This window comes from Eleginops maclovinus, chromosome 5 (genome assembly GCF_036324505.1).
Source record: "Eleginops maclovinus isolate JMC-PN-2008 ecotype Puerto Natales chromosome 5, JC_Emac_rtc_rv5, whole genome shotgun sequence".
NCBI lineage: Eukaryota > Metazoa > Chordata > Actinopteri > Perciformes > Eleginopidae > Eleginops > Eleginops maclovinus.
The window spans coordinates 23,122,362-23,144,738 of NC_086353.1; the positions used below are offsets into that span (position 1 = coordinate 23,122,362).

The 22,377-nt window shown below is 40.5% G+C and overlaps 1 protein-coding gene across 1 annotated transcript in view; it reads right to left on the reverse strand.

Moving 5' to 3' along the window:
* cnnm2b (cyclin and CBS domain divalent metal cation transport mediator 2b) overlaps positions 1–22,265 on the reverse strand; it is a 38,084-nt gene extending 15,819 nt beyond the window's left edge. Inside the window, 2 exon segments of the mRNA XM_063882680.1 lie at positions 20,598–20,840; positions 20,843–22,265. Of these exon segments, the coding sequence (XP_063738750.1) occupies positions 20,598–20,840; positions 20,843–22,094 (1,495 nt within the window). The 5' untranslated portion in view covers positions 22,095–22,265.
* Positions 22,266–22,377: the final 112 nt, after the last annotated feature.

Genomic DNA, 22,377 nt, shown 5'->3' on the forward strand with positions numbered 1-22,377 from the left:
CAACAAAAGAGAAAAAGAATGGGATGCTAATCGTTTAGACATTTCCCAAATTCCTTGCATATGACAGCAAAGTGATAAGGATACACCCACCATTCCCATCATACTATCTGGTATATGTTTAATGGAAATAAAACTAGTGAAAGTACCCATCTGAGAAATGTAAACACATAGTGGATGGATTGGCAATCATGTTTGAACAGACCATGATGTCATGAAGTCCTTACTTATCCCAAAATGCCATCAGCAACCTAGATGTATTACTTATCCTGTGAAGTATTCCCATCTTCTACATGGATTGGCACAATGTGTGGTACAGACATTCAAGAATGGGCCACCATACGATAAATTCTAAGGGGTACCAAGTGGTTAAGTCCTATTTCCGATGGGTCAAAGTGGAATACCTTTGTGGAATTCTTGACTTTTCCTCTAGCAACCATGAGCAGGTCAAAGTTTTCAATTATCCTGATATGTATCTGAACTATAATTGGTGATTGGTAAATTATCAGTTCCCAGAATATAATTGATTATCACTTAGTTATCCCAAGTTCTCCTCTAGTCACAACTTTTTAGAAATGTTTTGATGAAAGTGAAATGTATTGATAACTATTTTATGGATTTCCACTTTTGTGTCCCCTTCAGAGTGGATTGTAATCATTCTGTCATCCTCAAATTTGTGATGAAGGGCAATTTTCATGCAAAATTTCCATTAGATTTTTTACTAAATATCAGCAGAACAAATGAAATTCACATCAGCCTTCGCTCTGCTTTTTGTGATAACTGATAAATGTTAGCATGCCAACATGCTAATCTGTGATCATACTAAATATTACCTGTTAACACCAGCATGTTAACATGGTTTTTGTGAGCATGCTAGCAAGCTAATGTTAGCATTTAGCTCAAAGCATCACTGAGCCTAACAACAGTCCTGTTAGCGTGGTTGTAGACCTTTAGAATTGCCATGAGCAAGATTAAAGGTCAGTAGAAATCTACTTGGTGGAACATGAATGGCTGTACAAAAGTTCATGGCAATCCAATGAACAATTGTTGGACTTTAGTGTTGGACTGATGGACAGCCATCCCCAGAGCCATGCTTCAAACATGGGTACATTTATGCAGACAGACATATCTTCCTACAGCCAGATAGATATACAGCTTCCTTTTTTCGCTCCAAAATATATTTTTATGTTATAATGCTGGTGAGTGTCATGTATGTATCATGTAACATCGATTCCAGTACTTTTTATGCAATATAACAGTCAACTAGGGACTGAATATTGACTGACAGAACATAGACATAAAAACAGACACCAGAGTTTAAAATATACAGTAGAATTTCAAGACAGAGGATAGATATATATTTGGATACTTTCTTCCACTTACAGCAAAACGTTTTTTTTTCTGAATCTTTTGCGACTAATAAAAAGTGCTTTGGCTTTGAAGATGCAATGACGGTCTAAATGCAGCCCATTGACACACAATGTAAACAACTCTGGTGTTTCTGCCTAGTCTATCAAAAATCTATTTCTGTATCTGTGACACACACACACACACACACACACACACACACACGTCTTTTGCACAGTAGCTCCACTCCACATCATTTTGTCTCGAGGTCCCACAAGATGAGTGCATACTTTCAAGTTTCCCACACAGACAAAATACCACACAAGTGACAGAAAAAAAATCAGCTTCTGTCTTCCATAAATAAAGTGCGAGACAATGACAGCCTGTTTATTCATAGCTCCTTAGCTGCTGTTGTGACAGTGGGTTCGGTGAGGGGGAACTGGAGGTAGAGTGGGGAGGCTGACCCTCTGGACCCTCTGGAGCCTGGAACTTGGCAGAGGGCCACGGGGAGAGCGTGTCCTTGCGAGGACCAGTCGTCTGGGGTCCTATAAGCCACCACTGCTGCCTGACATCTGGGGCTGTCTAGCTGGGCTGAAGCTGAATGCATGCTGGGTATTCTAGCACACAGGCACACTGCACATATCGGGGTCGGGGGGTCGATTCACTTTCAATTTCATTAAGGAAGCGTGTTTTCTCAAAACCTGAAATGCACTTAAAAGGTCTCTTATTCCATTTCAAAACTTCAGAGAATAATGGCTGTGTCATTAGACCTGTTACTGGCAGGGTTAGTTTGCATTTGTAATTGGGTGAAGTAAACACACACAGAGGATTATTGTGTTTCCCCTAACAGCAAAGCAGCAGATGACTCAGGCACCAGGAAGTGCTTAATCTCACTGAGGAGAGGGTTAGAGATCACAAGTTGTGTGTATTAAAAAAACTGGCTGCAGAAGAATGAAAATGCATAGCAGAAGAATTACTCGAGAGGGCCGTAACTGAGATACTGAAATCCCCCCAATAGTTGTTTACCGTTGGTGCAATAGAAAAAGTCAAAGGGTCATCCAACTCTAAAGGCTTTGACCCTTTGGGGATAATACATGTACAGTATGTATGTGTTTGAAGTCTATGTAAGGTTGTTGAGATATTTTAGTCTGGAGACATGCCTCTAGTGCAGCTAAAATGAGCTTTTAATTTTCCCACTATGTGTAACTTTACATCATGAAATGTACACTAGACCTTTATTTATGTCACAGAACGTGCCCTGTAGACTCTCTGGTGATACAGGTTAATGGCACCCAGTGTTCCAAAGAAATAAAATGCATTGGATCAAAAATATGTTTTAAGATACAATACAGAAGTCCATCGATAGAAGGACGAATATTTTGACGACCATTAATTCAACGCTAAAGTCATGATTCAAGCAAAATGGCAGAAAATAACGTTTTCAGCCTCTCAAATATTCAGAATGCTGCTCCCTGTTTTACATTATACGGAATAGCTGTGGGTTTTGGACTGACAAAACAAGACATTTTAAAGATAACTTTGGACTTTTTTTCTTAAAATGCAGCCCTACAGCAGGTTAATAAGCACAAACATAATTCTGCTAATTTTCAGGTTCATTATTGTACTTTGAGTCTCTCCTGGGACATGTCTCCAAGCTTTAATGTTCAGAAAGCTCTTTATGTTTCTCATACTGCCTGTGCTGCAGCTGCTCTTTTCACCCCTCTGTCTGAAACCAGAGCCCAGTCTGCTCTGATTGATTAGAGATCTCCCGCCTCGCCTCCACTGGTTGTCGCGCTAGCCAAGAAGTCTTAGTGTTACATAGTGATGTCATCATGTCGCAAAAAGTATTCCAATTAAGGAGTTTCAGGCAGAGGGGATTTTGGGAGAGAAACTCTTTTAGCCCTTGCACACCATTTACATGCACACAAACCTATATAACACACTACAGGAAAGCATAATGAGGCCCCTTTAACAAAGGCCCAGATTAATAACACTCTTGTTGACAGCACTTGATAGCTGAACTGGGTCCAACAAACAATCATCAACCAATCTGTTGCATCAATATCTATCCATCAGTCTATTTATCCGCCATCCAAAGCCAAGCCTGAGAACCTCCTCTTAAGCCTTCAGAGACCAGGCTGTGTGCTCTTTTCCACCATTCCCAGCTTATTTATGGAATGCAGCTTTGTCATATTTTTCCATAGCGCAATTTCCCCCCTATAAATAGGCGCGTAAGGCTCCAGGAGTTGGGGTGGGAGTATGAGGGGTCAGTATCTGCTGTGGACACTCATCATTGCCCCCCTCCTTGTCTTGCTCTCCCCCTATTTTTCCAAATACTTGAGCACTGACAAATATAGTGCAATGTTAGGGTGATGGGAAACCATCGGACAGTCGTTCCTCCAAATCTACCTCCAGTGAAAGTTTCCAGCCATCCTGACCCCTTTTTCCATCCACATAGACAAAAACTTTACCCTGATGCTGGTGGCATGTGGACTATTTAGAGCCTGTAGTCTGAGTACACATGCAATGTAATAACATTATTCTGTGTCTTGGTCTGTGTTATCTGGAGACACAAGTGGAATGTGTGTCTGCCTGTATGTTTGTGTTTAGAAGTGTCTGTATTTTCTTGTCTGGAATCATTATGGATACATTAGATGCTATTAATATAAATGAGGGAACAAATTAACCATAAATAGTCACTTAAAGGGGGAAGTACAGCTGCTGAAAACTCTGAGGAAAACATAACAGTGACATCACTCAAAGAAATGTACAACATAAGGGATTCTTTGGTTCCCACTTAGTCATGGTTTTAAGATGTTATGCACCACGTTTGTATGCCATGATTTTGTTGCCTCTACTTTCAATTCACCTTTCAAAGAAGTTGGGACTAAATACAACACATGAGCAGTTAATGTGACCCTTGTGCCAAAAAAAACACTGCCGTTTTAAACAGTTGTGACACAATATTTGTGCTTTCCCCTACACAAATTGCTCAAAATGTATTCTATATGGTGCGTTATTCACCATATCACTCAAAAGTTTTCTTACTGAGATTTAGTCGTGAAAAGTAAGGTTTCATAATTAGGGTTAGGGCAATGGTCTGTAAATCACTGGTCATCCAGATAGATAGCTAGGAAACAGATATGAGACTCATTCACACAAGGTTGAACAGTCAAAGTTCAGAAGGAGAAAAAAAGATTAAGCATCTTAACAGACCACAAAGTATTACTAATCTACTTAATTCTCACCACATTTAAATCGTATACTTCTATTTAATTTCTGATTCCAATCTTATTTCTGTCATATACAAACAATTTTCTACTGATGAAACCAAATACAATCAAACACGAAAGCTGGTTCATTTCAGAAGTACTGTAGCAATAAGTCATTAGCACGATTATAATAGTGTATTACTATAAACAACGTACAACACTCACAGCTACCAGCTTAGCCGTAGATTTGAGTTGGTAAATTCTCGTTAAATTCAGCCGAAGCTAATTAATGGCACAGAAGTAAGCAGTCTTGTTTTTAAGGGGTTATGGGAAATGTAGTTGTCGGCGTAAAGTCCTATGTTTTATACATTATGTGACTATGTTAACAGGCACAACATATTCATTTTCTGGCCTTATCCTGAAATAATTTCACCACGATAAGCAATTTAAATTGCTAATGAAAACTTAATATTCAATCACAATACCGTTCACATGCAAAAGTCTATATTTGGATTTAAAAAAAAAAACATTTTCCACTGGTGGCAACTTCCTTCTTACTCACTCTATAATTCCACTAACCACACTCCTAAAAAAGACGTTACAATATTTGTTCATTTAGATAAACCAGTAGTCTTTTTATAATGTAAGTTTGTAATGTAGTAGGTGTGTTTCTCCTTATTTCTATCCTAGTCTTGCAATGTTGGCTTGTTTGTTTGTGTAAAAAAAGAGCTGATCATAAACAGGAACAAGGCCAATATGTCTCCAAGTGCAGAACAACCCAAGTTAGGTTAGGGTTGGGCATATCATAGATGTCTTAGTTTAAAAAATACTACATTCGGCCTATTTCACGATATATATGCTTTTTCCATGATCTGTATCAAATTCCGAGCCTGCGACAACAGAAATCAGCCAGTAGAAAATACTACATGCCAACTTTAACCATTTGTAAAATACATTAAAGTATCAAGTAGAACATTTGTCAAAATGCAATTAGTTACATTCCAGTCCCTGACACTTGGGTCCCTTTGCCTTTGGGTCAAACAATAGTTAGCATCATATGTACTAACGCAGAGGAGTAAAGTCTGCTTACAGCTCCTAACTAACCGTCATTAAGGGGCCTTGGTCACAAGATCACTCTGCTGCTACTAGCCAGTGGTGTTTCACTACACACACACATACAGTACAGCCACACACACGCACACTGCTGGAATGACATTGTTGTTCATTCAGAGAAGCAGCTTGCTGTCGTAGCTGGCTGCGTTTGTTGTTGAAAGGTCCCCTGGGTGGAGATTCCTTTGGGCCTCAGTCATAAGGAGAGGCATCAATGGGAAAGCAGTGGGGATAAATGAATGGGCCTGCGGTCAGGTGCTGCTCTGTTAGTGAGTGTTGCAACTGCTGAATGGTGAGCACATCAGAAAACAATGACAAGAACTGGGGGTGTTTTTAAAGTAGCTAACACACATAAAGTACAAATCTGCTCGTTACTATTTTTAGCTTTAATGTTGCAAAGTAAAACAAAATTGTGTTCTTTTAAGACACTGTGAGTAGTTTGTCCAAACAAAAACCAATCAAAGTGCTAAAATCAATCATTGTTTTATCATTAGGGTCATTCATTTCTGGTTCTTTCACTTGATCAGGTTTAGAAATACTAGCTTGGCTGCTCTCATGGTATACGGTATCTATTTACACCAGGGCACGTTAAATAACTTGAGCCTTGGTGCAACATGTCAAATAAAATCACAATTTGCAACCACAGCAGTGATGGAACTTTTTATACTCAGTATCAGCAATTTAAACCGGGTAACAGGGGTGCTGCGCCCTCTTACTGTGGGCGTGTGCCCTCATACCAAAATGCAGATTTCCCCCTTGTCAAATACAGCGTCAGACAGTTTTACGGAACTCCAAATAAATAGGAGATGGATGTCCGGTCGGTCTGCCGGTGGACAAGTGGCAGGCAGCAGGCTTACACTGAAACTGTGATTTCTGAATTACATCTGTCTGTCTTTTTTCTGTAGAGGAAGTAAAGAAACCGTAACTCTGGATTTATTTGTTGTTTGAGGTGCAATGTATGACTCAGCAGCTTTAAGACATGAAGGAATTATTATTTTCAGCTTCCCTCTAAAAATCGAAAATGCTGCTAAATGTTCTGTGTAAACAAATATTATACCAAAAAAAGCTGCAGTATCCTCACTGAGACATGTTGTGAGCTATGTGTTTCATTCTTTAGTTGGCAGAAAATGTGTTTCACAGTTTGAATAGGAAGTTATTAGTTGGCAAGGTTTAGTAAAGTGCATCCATACAAATTTATTAATAACAGTTTGTTGTTTAAAGGTCCCCTACTATGCAAAATGCACTATTCATACATAATATTATATATATATATATTTTATACATAAATATGTGTCCCCGGTGTGTAAGGAGACTCCCAAGTGTCAGAAAATACAACCCTCTGTCTTTTCCTCCTTACCCACATCTCTAAAAACGGGGGTACAAATGAGCTGATCCAGATGACGTCATATCAGAAATGTGGGCTGGCTTTACATTCAACTCCTGGCAACGTCCCGCCTACGTGATACGTCCCAACCTATCGTCCCCCATATACAGTCGCGAGCTGAATCCCCTCCGCAGCAGCTCTGTGTGTCTGTGTATTCAGCAGGATGTCTGCAGGAGGGACTTAGAGTTGTTGTTTATATAACACATATAATGTCTCTGTTCTAGAGGTAAACACTGAGAAGTGTTTCAGAAATAATGCTGGATGTGGTTTGGAACATCATATGGTGTTTAATCACGGCAGCGTTTAGCTGAGTATCTCTGTTAGAAACTTCTCTCTTCAGACAGAGAGATCATGACGCTCCAAAGGGGCGTGGCCAGCTTCAGCTCATTTGCATGAAAGGGAACGTCACAGAATCAGCACTTTCGAAAACGGGGCTGAAATAGAGAGACAGCAGACATGCTAAAAAGCATGATCTGTTTGGTATTTGAGCACAACACGTCAGAGACATGTTTTTTAATATATTTGACACCTATAATATATGCCATAAAAGAGCCTAATAGCAGACCTTTAAGTAAAGGAAAAAGACGGTATCAAGAGTGGTAATCATTGCATTGGTGATGATGACACCAAGCCATCATTTTTTAAATGTTATACACCCTGGTGTTTTACTTGCTTTACTTGGTCTGCTCTGACCTGTGGTGACTAAAGTTAGCTAACTTCAGATTTTGTTGTGTAAAAGAGTCAGTTTGAGTTTGTTGACTCTACTCAACTTGAGCTTTTGGGAAATTGTGTTTTAGTATGTAAGAGAATAACAAGTGAGTGGTGTTTAACCCTAAAAGTAAAACAAAGAACTGACTCATCTTCTTGGAAATGAAGGAACATTCTGTGTGTTTATCCTGTAGCTACCAAGTGCCGCCACATTGGTCTCTGGTCAGTAAGAGTCATGCACATGGACTTCACTGAGTTGCTTAATGTTCACTCTTGTTCTCAGAATGAAATAAAAGGTAAAAATCTGTTCCTTATATTTGTTCCTTATAATTGTTCCATCATATTTTGTTATGCCATATATGTTGAACTTGTGCACCTTTCAAATATATTTTTTCATGATTTGGATGAAGCTACCCATCAATTGAAGAGTTCATTTTAAATCTCTGTGTCAATGTACGGGCCTCCCCAAAAACTTGTTATTCAAGCCCGATGGGCAGGTTCTTGCAGGATAGTTTATCAGCGGTCAGATTGAAATCTAAAAGGTAAAGCTAGTCGTTGTTGGCCAGTAATACAAGCAGAAAACATGCACGTGTCTTTTCTTTCATTGATGACCACAAAAGCATGACAAACAGATGCAAGTTTAATCTTCAGTTGAAGGCATTCATTAGGTTACTATACAACCTTTTAGGGTACAGCGGGGAAGACAACCCACTGAGCTGATGAAAATATGTTTCAGTCAAACAGCAATGTGTGTGTCACAGGGAGGCATTGCCCCCAGGCTGAAATACCAAGTTTTAGGGGAGACCCATCTTTGTAAAGCTCCATATCTGGCCATACAGTATTTGCTAAGCTACATCAGCTTCTGATCCAACAATACATTTAGATTTCAGGCCTTCTTTAATTATAGCAGACCAACTATTCTGGTTCACTTGGAAATATTTAAAGATATGGAACCTAAAAACACTCCATCTTCGATGTGATGTTAAACACAATTAAACCATTTGCTGATAGGCTAAGGGGCGGGACCAACATAAAGTTGTTTGGTTTAAAGAACTACAGTATAACATGTGTCATCTCTTATTATGTTTAAACTTGCAACAAGAACAACTTCACTAGTAGTTAATATGCATATCATTTGACGCACCCTTCACTTATGACACAGAAAGCGAATTAAACACCCGAAAACACACATTGCTGGCACCGGGTACTTTGAGCTTTGAAACTAATAATTAATACCTTAATAAAAACAATTAGCTGGGGTGAAATCCTTAAAGCTAGAATGAGCTAAGTACTCTAAAAAAGCTCCCGTGCTTTGTGCAATAAGCTTTGAGAATGTGGGTTGATGAGGAAAACAAGAAATCAGTAACAACTTCCTGCTTCCTGTGTAGCTTTTCTTACATTACTGGCTACATAAATCATCAGAATGAAAACAATATGAACCTGTTCTTAAAGATAACATACACACAATAAATTATTATCACTCCATCACAGTTGCCAACAGCGTCAAAATGCAAATACACCCAACATGCTTAAATTCAAATGAGGGAGTGACTGTGTTTTCTAAAATAACAAAATGAAATAGTTATAAATAAATAATATTAATAAAAAAACACAATATATTAGTCCCAAATGTAATCATAACATCATTGTTTTTTTATATTTTAAGAGAATGGAATTATTTAATCAGTTAAATGTCTGTGTAAAAGAGTTGTAAATAGTGAATCAAAATCCCCTAGAGTGACGATTAATACCACATATTAATGAAGTCTGTCCATTTGTCCATATTTGTTGTCTAAATTCAAATACCGTCACCTTGCCACAGAAAAAAAGTGTGAACCTACGTCTTTATTGAGTTATTCTGTAATTTGAGAGGCTGAAGACAGCATTTTCTGCCATTTTAAAATGAAAAACTACCAATAAATTGTGTCCGTGAATAATTGCAGCTCTTATGTAAACAGCCGTAACAAAGAAAATCAACCCTAACGGTCATTTTCTATAAATATTACCCGATTAAATTCTGGTTAAACTATTAAAATGCTTACCCTGTAAAATCTCAAATGGCATAAATACTGCGTCTCCACACTTCAATTCCTACTTGTTAACCATTAAAGCTTAAAATAAGACAACGCTTTAAACAGCTCTTATACCCAAAGGTAAAATCAACCCTAAAACAAAATATGTGAAGTTAACATCTACAAACACTGACAGCTGCCATCTGAGATCAGGACATCAACACTTACTAATACCCACTGAACACACAGCTTTAAAACACCATATGAGCATTGCAAAATCCCCATCTGCACCACCTGGGTCTGGGGGTCAGCTGTAGCAGTGGCAGGCCTGCAGACCAGAGAGGGGCTCTACAATAGAGAGGGGGAAAGTGCAGATATACTAAGAGATCTATATGACCTAAAAAATGTGCTTTTACACCGGCAGCTGCAAAGGACGATATTTGGTTTCCATTTGTTGTATTTCTTCTTAAAAATTGTGCAAGCTTTTTTCTAGCTGCTTTCTCGTGTTGACACTAACGTAGCACATGTGTTATCTGTTTGTATGACACGTAGGAATGAAAATCTGAATATGTCATTTAAAGAAGCTGATGTGACACTTTTGGGAGATGCTGACGAACACTTTTATGTGAGCTGATGCATCTAAATTGATTGGATGCATCAGTGCACGCAAATAAGTTGAACACAGCACATTGTGTAGGGGAAGTTCCTTTTTAGGCATAGTCGTGTAAGCAATAGGTTACTTCTCATTGAAAATGTTGAACTACAGCAATGCTTAATTGTAGCTTGTTAACTAAAGCTTTTAAGAAGTAGTTAAAACTAATTTGTAAATAAACGGATAACATTGTAATGTGAACACCATACGAAATTATAACAGAAAAACACCAGATACCAAAAGATGCATCTATTAAGTTCATTTAGAAAAATGTGTTGGCACCAAGCACCAACCTAAGGTACCAAAAGCTGCAGTTCATCCAATGGCCACTTGAGACTGCCTCCAAAAGGTGTCAATCATCATTGACCCCCACGACAAAATGGCTAACTTGGCAGAAATAAACACTTTTATCTACAGCTTCCATTATTGAAATAAACTTTGGGTGAAGTTCCATATACCTGAACCGTATCAGTGAGGCTGAAAGGTATGTATTATGAGGGGCGTGGCTAGTTTGAGTGACAAGTTGGGGGCCTTCTCAGTCCGCTAACCAGCGGTCCCTGGTTTTTCTTTGTCACCAGGGACCGTTTCAATGCCAACATGAGTTTTACACTGGCTTTAGAAATGTGGAAGAAATCTGGATGCACCGTCGATACAACGTGCATATTTTACACAGGTTTGGGTTCACATAAATCATACATGAACCAGTTTGAGTTTCAGCAGTTTACAGTAAAAAATAGCCACAAATATAACTACTTGAGCCACTATTTGTATATTATGCAGTATCAGCACATAACTGCTAGATGTAGCTATATTACCTGTTAAATGAAGGTAGTTCCCTACTTCTTGACACAGGGTGTGCATTTCAAAAAGTCCTCAACTGGGTTAGGTGTCCGTAGTGTGAAACTATTTGAAACTCTGAAATAAAAGCAGCGATAACCCCTCTTGCTATGCCTGCAATGTCAGTGGAAACAGCTTATTCCAGTACTGTGTGTGAGGGCATGAAATGGTCAGATGAACTTTTGAGATTGACACTCTATGACCCATTGGCTTTTGCTAATAAATGCTTACCAGTGTTAGGTGCCAATTTCTCACAAACCAAAACAGTGTGTTCCAAATGCCCCGCAAAAATACCTCCCATGGAGAACTTTAACCCGTGAATATTTAAATCATAATGCATCATGTAAGAATGAGCCTAAAGTCTCTTTCACTGATGCACTTATTATTGTTGATGTGCTCTACTCTAGCGCTGGTGAAGTCTCAGAGAAGTAGGCTTCATCAGTCGATTGTAAAAAAGGCACTGGTGTCTTTCGGGCCTGTGAAGGGCCCGTCTTGGGCATTTCCTCCTGCCAGCAACTGGAGAGACGGACAGTGTGCCCGGTGTTATCAATGAAGCCAGCCTCTTGGCTCTGCGAAAAGTGCAGCTTGGAAGGCGTCCATGGCAGGGCATTAGGCCTGGAGGTTTGTGTCGTTTGTAATTTATAACACAGAGGGAAATGGGCAAGAGGACAATATGGAGAGAAGAGGGAGAGAGGGAATGTGGGAGGAGGGGGATGGGACCGCTTGCTGCACAAGCAAGTGGCTCTGCTTCCCTGAGTGTGCTGCACAGAGCCTGGTTACTAGGCTGACCAAGCTGGAGGGCTTTCTGTCCCTCTCGGGGGCACAGCCTGAAAGGGCCTCAGTTTTCCTTTCGCTTGAGTAAAAGTTAGACAGAAACTATATAAAGTTTCAGATGCATAAAAATATAAGTGAAGACTCGACTGTGGGAGAAATGGAGCGTGTGGTTTTAAGAATAAATATTGACAACAGTACGGTGTTTGATGGCAGCTTCAGCATGTCAAACTCACAAGGAGACAGAAAGAACATGACTGAAGAGCACATCTTTACAACATGTCAACCCTCCCTGCAACACCATCATCATTCTCCTCCTCCTCAGTATTTTCAGACAGCGATACTAATAGCAGTAATTTCCCTTCATTTCATGAGAATGACATAATGCACAACACCCACATATCCATGATAACATCTTAAAGACCTGACTGCAGTCAAAATAAACCTCGTCTCTCATTAGAGACAAAGGAATATGGCTTTTTACTGAGAATAGAGTCACAGAGTTATAAAAAAAACAACTTTATTTGAGCAAGGCAAGATCTGCCACTGAATGAAAAACAGCATCAGCAGGGTTTGTCTGACTTAATGACATCAAAGATGACTTTACACTGTTAAGTGTTTTCAGCTCCAGGAGAGAGATTTTATACTGGCAGCGCTGATTAAATGGGCTTGAATTTACTTTTGTTGCATTCCTTATTGTATTTTCCCTCAGACAAATGAGATCTTGGCAGTAACCTTATGATGCCTCTACCATTCAATCAACACTGTGGACATTAACAATGTCTCTCAGAGCTTGAGAGCACAAAACCAAGACCTGAATCTGGAATGGGATCAGTATGGACAGCTCAGAGATGCTAATGTGACATCTAATTAAATACGATATGTTTTTTTAAGCTATTTTAAGTATAATTGTAGAACTTAGATGCTGTTGGCTTTAGTTAGTATTTTACAAAAGAAAAATCAAACAAAACAAAAGTTAAAAAGTATAAAGTTATCATTTATTTTGCTAAAAACTAAACTAGCCAGCAATTGATCAAAGAACAACTTGGCTAATGAATCAACAAGCTCATTTAGATATTATTATTTGCATTGTTAAACAGGAAATACATTTTCTAATTCATTTTAAATCATTTGAGTTTTTTTGGTGTGTTTGTTTTTGCTACTATAAAATAAGATAAGAAAAGATGTAACTATTCAAATTCAGGAGTTTAAGCAGCAACAGAGTGAGATTGAAAAACAGGACAGTACGGATTCACACAAGGATAATACAATTCAATATAAAATACAAATGATATACAGGTTAAGAAAAAGTAGAATCAAAGGAGAGCTGCTAAAACAGGCTGCCACTCCGGGCGGCGCCAGACTCTAGACTATTATAGTATTATACTTTTACGTGTAATACTTTGATAACTCTATGATGGCACTTACTCACTTTAACTCAAGAGACATTTCTAATTCAGCACGTTGTGGTAAGAGTACTTGGACTTAAGTAAGGGATGTGTATATGTCTTCCACTACTGGTTGATATCAACGAACCAGTACCATTTACAGCATAAACAGACAATACTTCCTGTTTTGCAGTTATGGTTATAGTTCTGATAACATGTCAGTTATAAAGTCTATAACATCTCCTAACACTTGAGTCCATCAGAAAGGAGAATAAAAGGCACACAGGTCCAGAGTGATCTCTGTTTTTGGAAACAGGTTATTAAAAAGAACGAGGGGGTGGTTGCATTCTGGATTGCGTAATAACACATTTCCCTCAGTAGTGCATGGCTACAGACCAAACATGTTGCTGGAGGCAGACTCTGCTCCTTAACTACGTCCACAACACAAGAAGTACCAACGCCTTTCTTCAGGAAGAGGCATCATCATGAAGCGTCCCTAGTCGAAGGTCAAGGTATTAAGAAGAAAAGATGTGAAGCCCGATGTGCAACTGTGCCGAAAAACAAAAACGACACTGTTTTGATTTCTGTGGACATCATTCCGACCAAAAAACACAGAAGTAATACAAAAAGATGAGTATAGCTGTTACAATAAGTGCCTGTGAATCCTACTCATGTCCTGGGTACAATATGGGACTTATTCTTATGTGCTCTATCTTAGTAGGCCATTGTGCCTCTACTATAAGCAGTCTTCTGATACGTCAGTGTTGCCGTACAGAGGCGATGAAGCCAGATCACAGAGGTTTGGATCAAAAGTCTTCTATGAAAGAAAAATTCACAGAATTTGTTCTTCAAAGCGAGACCTAAAACACTTGACATCTTCAAGGAAAGCAATGTTGTTGTGATTTATGCGAAACAGTAGCACAATGTATTTTCAGTTTGACCTTTTGTTGGTTGCACTTGGGTTCATCCAAGTGGGGCAAATATATGGGCTTAAAGATCTACCAATTTATGCTGACACTGATACAGTTTGATAAAAAACAGAAGCTTATAGGAGGCATCATGCTAGAGACCTTAAGATATGACCACACACACCAAGAACATTATATATAATAGCATCATATCGATGAACCGCAAATCCATGATGTTTTTGAGGAAAATACGTAGCATGGGTTGGCCAGGATACAATACAAATTTAAAGTAAAAGTCATAATGCCAGATCAGACAGGCTTTGGGAATGCTCTGCGCCTTGATTCACACTCCTCAACTGTTGTACTAATCGGGTCTTAAAAGCCTACTCCATGTTGTACCAGAATCTGAAGAATGTAGGCCAATTCAAAAGCCAACACAACAAACGCGAGAGTTCAATCCAGACAATATCCAAATCACCTAAAGTCAATCGAGTACTCATTTGCTCCTATTTCACGTTGCGATTAACAAGTCTGAAGTCTGAACAAACCTGAATAATCAAAACAAAGATACTCTGCACTGTTGCTATGCCCAACAGTATCATCCTTTATCACTACTTAATTAGGCGGATGGTTTTAATGACAAAAACTTAACATTACTTCTACCTTAAATCAACCACATCTATCCATTCAACTCGGCTTCGACAAAATATCAACATCTTAATTCTGTATCAAAATGATTGTAATGTGGGGTGCTGAAACTGTTGGAATGGACCATTGTAAAAACCCTACACGTTTGATCTCTGAAGGACACTGACATTTTACGCTGTGCATTCATGATAAACAACCAAGAAGACAAAGAACAAACAATCGTGTTATACATAGATCATGTCTATTTAGTTTGTTGTTGTTTTTTCAATGTAAGATTCCTGAAACTCCTTATTAATACAATCATACGACCAAACGTCTACACACCATTTGAGCGTCTGAGCCCAATGGTTTGGTTTTCCAGCACACAAACCCCCTCCATATACCCACTAGAAGCTAACCAATCAACGTCAGACAGCAAACACAATTAGCAACTAGCTGGCTAGCGTAGTGGAGTGTTAAGCAGGTAAAGAGCCAGATATATTGGTTTAGAGTTATTCACCTTGTAAAGTTGGTGTAAACCCAAAAAGCTTTGAAAAGAGATATAGTATACATTTTCCAAATGTCTGGGAGAAACCTCAAACTGAATTTTAACATTGCTAAGTCTGCTGTATACATTTCCTTGACCAAAGCAAACTGTTTTTGCCATTTGCCATAGCAACATTAGCATGTCAGCCCTACTGCAACAAAATGTAAAGACAATGACACTTTCACTGTGATGGATTACTCCAGTCCTTCCAGATGGTTTCAAGGCTCTGCAGAACGATGCTTTGACTGAAACAGTTGGCAGATACATAAAGTATTCATGATTTGAAGCAAAACCATGCGAAAAAACAGGTGGTCCTTAAAATAAATCAACAGTACAATAGAGGAAAAGTTACCACGCAACAGGTTTCTACAACAGCAGCACTGGCCTTTTTCTCCAAGGGGGTTACATGAAAACTCAAACACTGAGTGATTAATTGATGGACAGGTGCTAATTACACAGAACATTAGACCACCAGCACTTTTCAAAACTAACTCTGGCTATATAAAACCTTAAATAGCAGCACAGATGACTTAACATAATTAAGAAACACAGCTGCTTTTTAAGCTAACAGCATGCATCAATGTGTTAACTGTGCTGTTTGTACGTCTGATATGAACGTTTTCCATCAAAATTACATACATTACAAAAACTGCTACTACTGCAGTCTCCCGTAACACACAGTATTGCGAAATGCAGACAAGCTTTAATTCGAGGTAATTAGTTCTGATAAAGCAAGCGGCTGGCAGGAGAATTCTCGCTGAGTTCAAAGGGGTGTCCCTCATCAGGAAACATTAAGTGTTCTTACCAACATGATGCCATTTAATCCCAACACTCATTGCCGCATTAGCACCAAGGGTTACCAGGCAAACACACCGAATTCTAGACATTCTGCTATGATACGCTGCACACAAACACCCAGAACGAACAACAGCGTTCGAAGCAAACCACAAAACTCCTGTCAGTATTTTTCAGCGGGCCGAAAAAAGAGCTTCACTTTAAGACAAAGTACTGAGCAAAGAGACCGTGAAGGCTCTTGAATCTGAATTAAGCATAGATTGGCCTATATTGCAGCGATCGGGGGAACTAGTTCAAGACGTGCCAGGCCTCATGTAGGCTCTTTTACACTGGGGACCTTACAGAGATGCATACCCTGGGCTACGAGACACTAGCTGAATGGATAACTACACAGACAGTGGGAAGGTGAGGAGGGAGGACTGTTTCCATAAATAAAATAATTAATAGAATTGGGAACTTTAAGGTGAGACACCAGAGGCCAAAACATTGCTGTTTCCTGCACTGGTCGGTTTACAGACTCTAGGCAATTTTGCTTCTGTCTTCTTTTATAATAGTTCAAACAAAACATCCAAAATACACAATTATTTATTATCTTACTACACTTTGGGAATGTTCATCAGTAGATCTTCTGAACTTACGAAATGTTAGCAGATAATACGAATAAGATAATGGCTCATTTAAACATTTACAATACAAAACATATGCAAGAAATCCACTGGGAGGTTTCATGGGGATGTCTATTTGTTACATTTTATTATAATTATTTTACTTTTTCTTTACGGACTTGGATTGTCCATAAATGTACTTTGCTCAAAAATACAAACACATTCTTATATATACCGTGAAAGTAAAACAGAACAAAGAAACGTTCCTTATTGTATGACTATGCATTTTTGTTTTGGTTTGTAAAGATATAATAATACAAATGAAAACATTGAATAGATTTTACTACCCTATTCACCAGTAGTGGCTTTTAAAGTGTATGAACTTCTGAAATACATATCTTTAAGGGCATTTTGTGTGTTTTGTTCATTCTCTTAGCTAGAAATCTCCACTTCAGCATCACTTTCATACACCCAACCTCTGAGCTCTGTTCCTATCCATATTCTGAAGGACTTTGAGGGGCTTGTTCAAATGTCGTTCATAGCCAGGTTTATATATTTGACCTAAAAAGCCTGTATGCGATACAAGCAGTGTAGCTATATACATTTAGAAACCAGGTTTAGGGATGAGAAGAGCTGATAGTTTGTGTCTGTGTTTGTTGTTAGCAAAGCAGGGAGACTATTTGGGACAGTGTTTTCTCCTTGCCTCTGTTGGGTCAAGTCCCAGTCCCCCGCCTGGACTCCCAAATTCAAGTAAGACAAGTACTGTGCTTTCCCCGGGGGCACAGAACACACATAACCTGATTTGAGTTCTCCAAACATCCATACAGTAGATCCCGTTTTCCCCCCCAACAAGGCTGGTTACACTGCATGTGAGCGAGTGAATAGCTTTCACTTTCAGGAATATCACAAATAATTGAAGGTGAGAAGGGCAGCTAAATTCCTGTTTCTGACTCAGGTGCTGCTTGCTTTGTTTCCCAAATGGTGCACAGTGACCCACTCATTAACCGGTAAAGCTGCAGCCTGACAAGCAACCCCCTGGATGACAGTAATTGTTGCAATCGCAGACAGAGAGCAATTAATGAATGGGTCAGAAGTTTCCAGAGGGGTGTCTGCCCAAATTAAAATGCTCCTGCATGAATGTGACTGCAACCCCTAACCTAGGATCAGGGTCGAGCTGGGTAAAACCTAAACATGTGAGCATATTCTCACTATGTCCAGCAAATCAAACATTTAAAGCTCATTAATACGGCAACATTGCTTCAGTGTGATTTCAGAGTGCTAATACTAGCATTATACTGAAATTTGAAAAGTTGAGAATGTGAGCCTGAAAGTATTTATTACAAAACTGCAAAGAGAAACCTCTTCGCCGCAAAGTTTATACCCAATGCTGCGACACAGTCTCTCATATGAGCGTTTTTTGCAAGAGACTTCAGACGTCTTTGCAGCTCGGCGAGCGGCGTCAAATTAATTAACAATGACTTACAATACAAAGCACTTTGAACTGAGTGTGCGCTGCGCACAGAGCCAGATTGACGGGAAACTTTGACCCTGCAGCCCTCCCTACAACAGTCGCTTATGACTTACATGCGAGGCCAAAGGCGAATCCCCTCTGGCAAGGGGCCAGCCGCAGAAAAACCACTCAGACCAAAACTGGACATACTGTATGTGATGAACTGTGCTGCTGACAGAATGTGTTGTTTTGTGTTTTACGGGGAGGAAAAGAACACATTTAACAGCATGAGTAAACAGATAGACCTGAGCCCACAATGGAAGCTGTTGACAACATTTTTAGTATTTAAGGTGTTGCTTGATTTGCATTTGGAGACAGTGTCAAACTCTGTATGGATTATATAATATGCTTATTTACAATTAAGGCTATAGTCAACAAGTGTCAGACTAGCTTGCAAGCTAAATCAGTTGGACAAAACTAGTATATTGAAAACTATTATAAAAGTCTCCCTCTAAAACTGATATTGCAAACATTTCCCAGCTGACAAACATTGAAAACATAACTTCCTTGGCCGAAGTAACACAATGCAGCACGTAATATACTATGTAACTATATTTGAAAATAGTCTTATAGTCTGAGTGGTAGATATAACGTCCTACAATCCTGCCATGTTATTACATAGTACATTACGGAATTACGTTTTCTCTTTGGTTTGTCAGTTGGGTAACGGAAAACATGTCCTGATGTTCATTAAATTGGAAAAAGGGTGTATCATGGTCAAAGGGAGAGCCTTACATTATATTTAGGAGAAACACCTTCCTTACCATTTGGAGATAGGGCATTGGGCAATGAAGTATTACAACAGAAGTATTGTCTTCACCAATACTTCTGTTGTAAAATTATACCAAATGTGTTTATGTCCCAACATGAGAAAGATGTAGCAAATGGTTATAAAGTACTGACTTTCTGTGTCTGAATACGATCAACAAGGTCAAGGGAATTGATGTTTCCTGCTGCTAGTGCATGTCTGTAAATAGTCTATGATGAAAACAAACAAACCTCCCTATTATGTAATGCTAATTTGGCATTGAGCGCTACAGTTAAATTCTAGTAATGGAGCTCAATGATTTGCCCTGTTTCCCCCCCAATAATCCTCTTAATAGTGAAGTGAATATTCCAATGAGCACGCAATGCAACAATCGTGCATTTTCCACCACATTTTACGCATTGATAAATTTGTTTCTAAACATGTGTGCCCATGTATCACTTGGTTACACCTGCAGCTGCTTATCCGGGCATAAAGCAAGTACCAAATTCCGCACACACACTGAGTCAGAGAAAAAAACAGAGAAGGGGGATGGCTATGCAAAATATCAGGTAAACCATGGGTGAGGTAAACATCTTTCTTAAACGCCATGCGCATACACACAAAACACATGAGGGCAGGGGGCTTGAGGGTGTTAAAGGCTGTTATTCATTATCCACACGACTGCATTCCAGGGCTGGACAAAAGGAGTTATCGCCAACATCATTCAGAGGCAAGCACAAGAGAGGTAGAGAGGGATTTAAGCAGGTTCTCAAACAAGATGCCCCCACCTGATAACCTTAGCACTGCCGTTGCACCATTCCCACATGTCCTAATGCATTCACAAATCAGAGAGAGAAAGAGAAGGAAGGAGGGGAAAGAGTAAAAAAGAGTGAATGAGAGGGCAAGGTTAGAGTAAGAGGAGAGAGAAACCGTGTGAACATTAACAGTGAATGGAAGCGATGGGGAGAGATAACCTCCTCCTCCCCTTTACAGGAAGTGACCAGTGAGGCTGTGGGCAAGTGCACCTCGCTACAGCTGCCTCACAGTGTAGTGATGCGAGGCCGGAGAAGAAATGCCAAAATAACTTTCTCTTCCTTCACTACCTAGATGATTCTTGTTAAATCAAAGGGGACACACATTCTTCTAACCCTTTTAAGTCCTGTGGATGGGTTTTTATTTTATGTAACCATTCCCTCACACAACATGACCTCTTCATGGGGCGTAGTACAGATTGAAGGGGACAAGCGTATTGTATTATTTTCCCCTAAAAGTTCACCTGCTATCCTCCCTCATCCAAAGGAAGGAGGATGTGCACTGACTTTTTTCACTTTGGATTAAACTAATAATAAGCATGCTCTCTTTTATAGTTTCATATGGCATCAAATAATATATGCATAATGAAACATGTGAAAATAGTGCACTCTTTGTAGTTATCTCACCTTTTTTGAACTCCTCCAGCATTGCATCCAACTTCGTGTCATTGAACACAAAATGCAGCGGGTGGCTGTAAAACTTTGTGATGGTTTTCAGAGGGGTGCAATCATCCGGGTCCACGAAGGCCAGGTCCTTGACAAAGAGCAGATCCACTATGTTGGACCTCTCGCCCTCGAAGACTGGGATGCGCGTGTAGCCACTCTTCATGATCTCGGACATGGTGTTGAAGTCGAGGGTGCCATCCCCGGGATCATGAAGCAATCTCTCAGCGGCGTCATCACGTCCTCCACGGTCTTAGTCCTGAGCTCCAGCGCGCCCTGGATGATGTTCAGCTCCTCCTTCACCAGGTCGTTGTAGGGGTCCGTGACGCGCAGCATCTCCAGAAGCTTCTCCCGGTTGTACACGGTTCCTATCTCCTGACCCAGGAGGTAGTCGAGGAGTTTGCTCACCGGGTAGGAAGCAGGGAAGGTGAGCAACATGAAGAACTTGGTGAGGAAGATGGTGTTGGCCCCGACAGCGAGGCCGTGTCTGGAGCAGATGGCCTGGGGAACGATTTCTCCAAAAATCACTATTCCAATGGTGGACATGACCACCGCAATCAACCCAGAACCCGCGATGTCATCCAGCAGGATGGTCAGCGTGGTGTTCACTAACACGTTCCCCAGCAGGAGCGAGCATAGCAAGTAATTCCCTTGGCTCCTGACCGGCTCGATTTTTTTGGCGTAGTTCTTCTCCTTCTCCGTGCCGCAGTTCTGCACTATCTGGAGCTCCATGGGATCCAGAGCCATGAGCCCCAGGTTCAACCCGCTGAACATGCCTGAGAGGCAAAGCAACATGGAGATGAAGATGACCTGGAGCCAGAAAGGCAGCAGAAACTTTTTCTCCTCCACCACTATCACTTTGGTGTCATCCCCGTCGTGGTAGATCCAGGTGTTCTCCGTCCACGGGTCGTGCATGCCGCCCACGGCCGGTGTCGCGGTGGCGATGCAAAGGTAATACGATTTACTCCTCTCGGTCTTGCGCAGAGGTTTGACCTCAATTTCAACTATTCCCGACGTCTTTCGATTTAGGATGATGTTGGGTAATATAATTATATCCGAAGTCCTTATACCGCAGGGATGCAAGTTGGACGAGTCCTCCTGGCTCTGGTTATCCCCCGAGGAGCTGTCAACACTCCCTACCGTCCTGCTCCGCTCGTGTTCCGTGAAAGAAATTTTGGACCAGGTCTCGTTGTTGATGTTATGCCCGTACACCCTTAGTTTCACCCGAGAGCGCTCACTCACCCGCAGGTAGCCCCTATCCATGAAGGAAATGTCGTCCGTTTCCTCCAGTCGGAGTCCTATGATGACGGTCTCCTCGGACCCTTCCTTGCCTCTTGTCGGGGTGACACAACAGCCAGTGACAGTCAAGAAAATCATCGCCAAAGCTCGGACCCGGTTTAGTGACGCCATTTTTGCAGCGGTGGGTGCCTGGGATGACGGCTCTGCCATATTGATAACCATTGGCAACCTACCGCCTGAATGAAAAGGGCTTTTAAAAATCAGAGCCAGTCGGAGTCCGCCTTCATCTCCGCCGAGGGTTGCCGTGACTTGTGCATCGGGACCTGCTCGTTCCCACTACGTGTCCGACACTGATGACTCGCGAGCGCAGGCTTACGGGCCAACTCGTGCCTCCCCTGGTGTCCCCAAGACAGGCGACGGAGGCGACCAATCATGAAAGGCGTTTGGCAGGAGGCGGGGCGTCTGCAGCCTCCTTGGCCAATCACATTCCAAAACAAGTGCACCT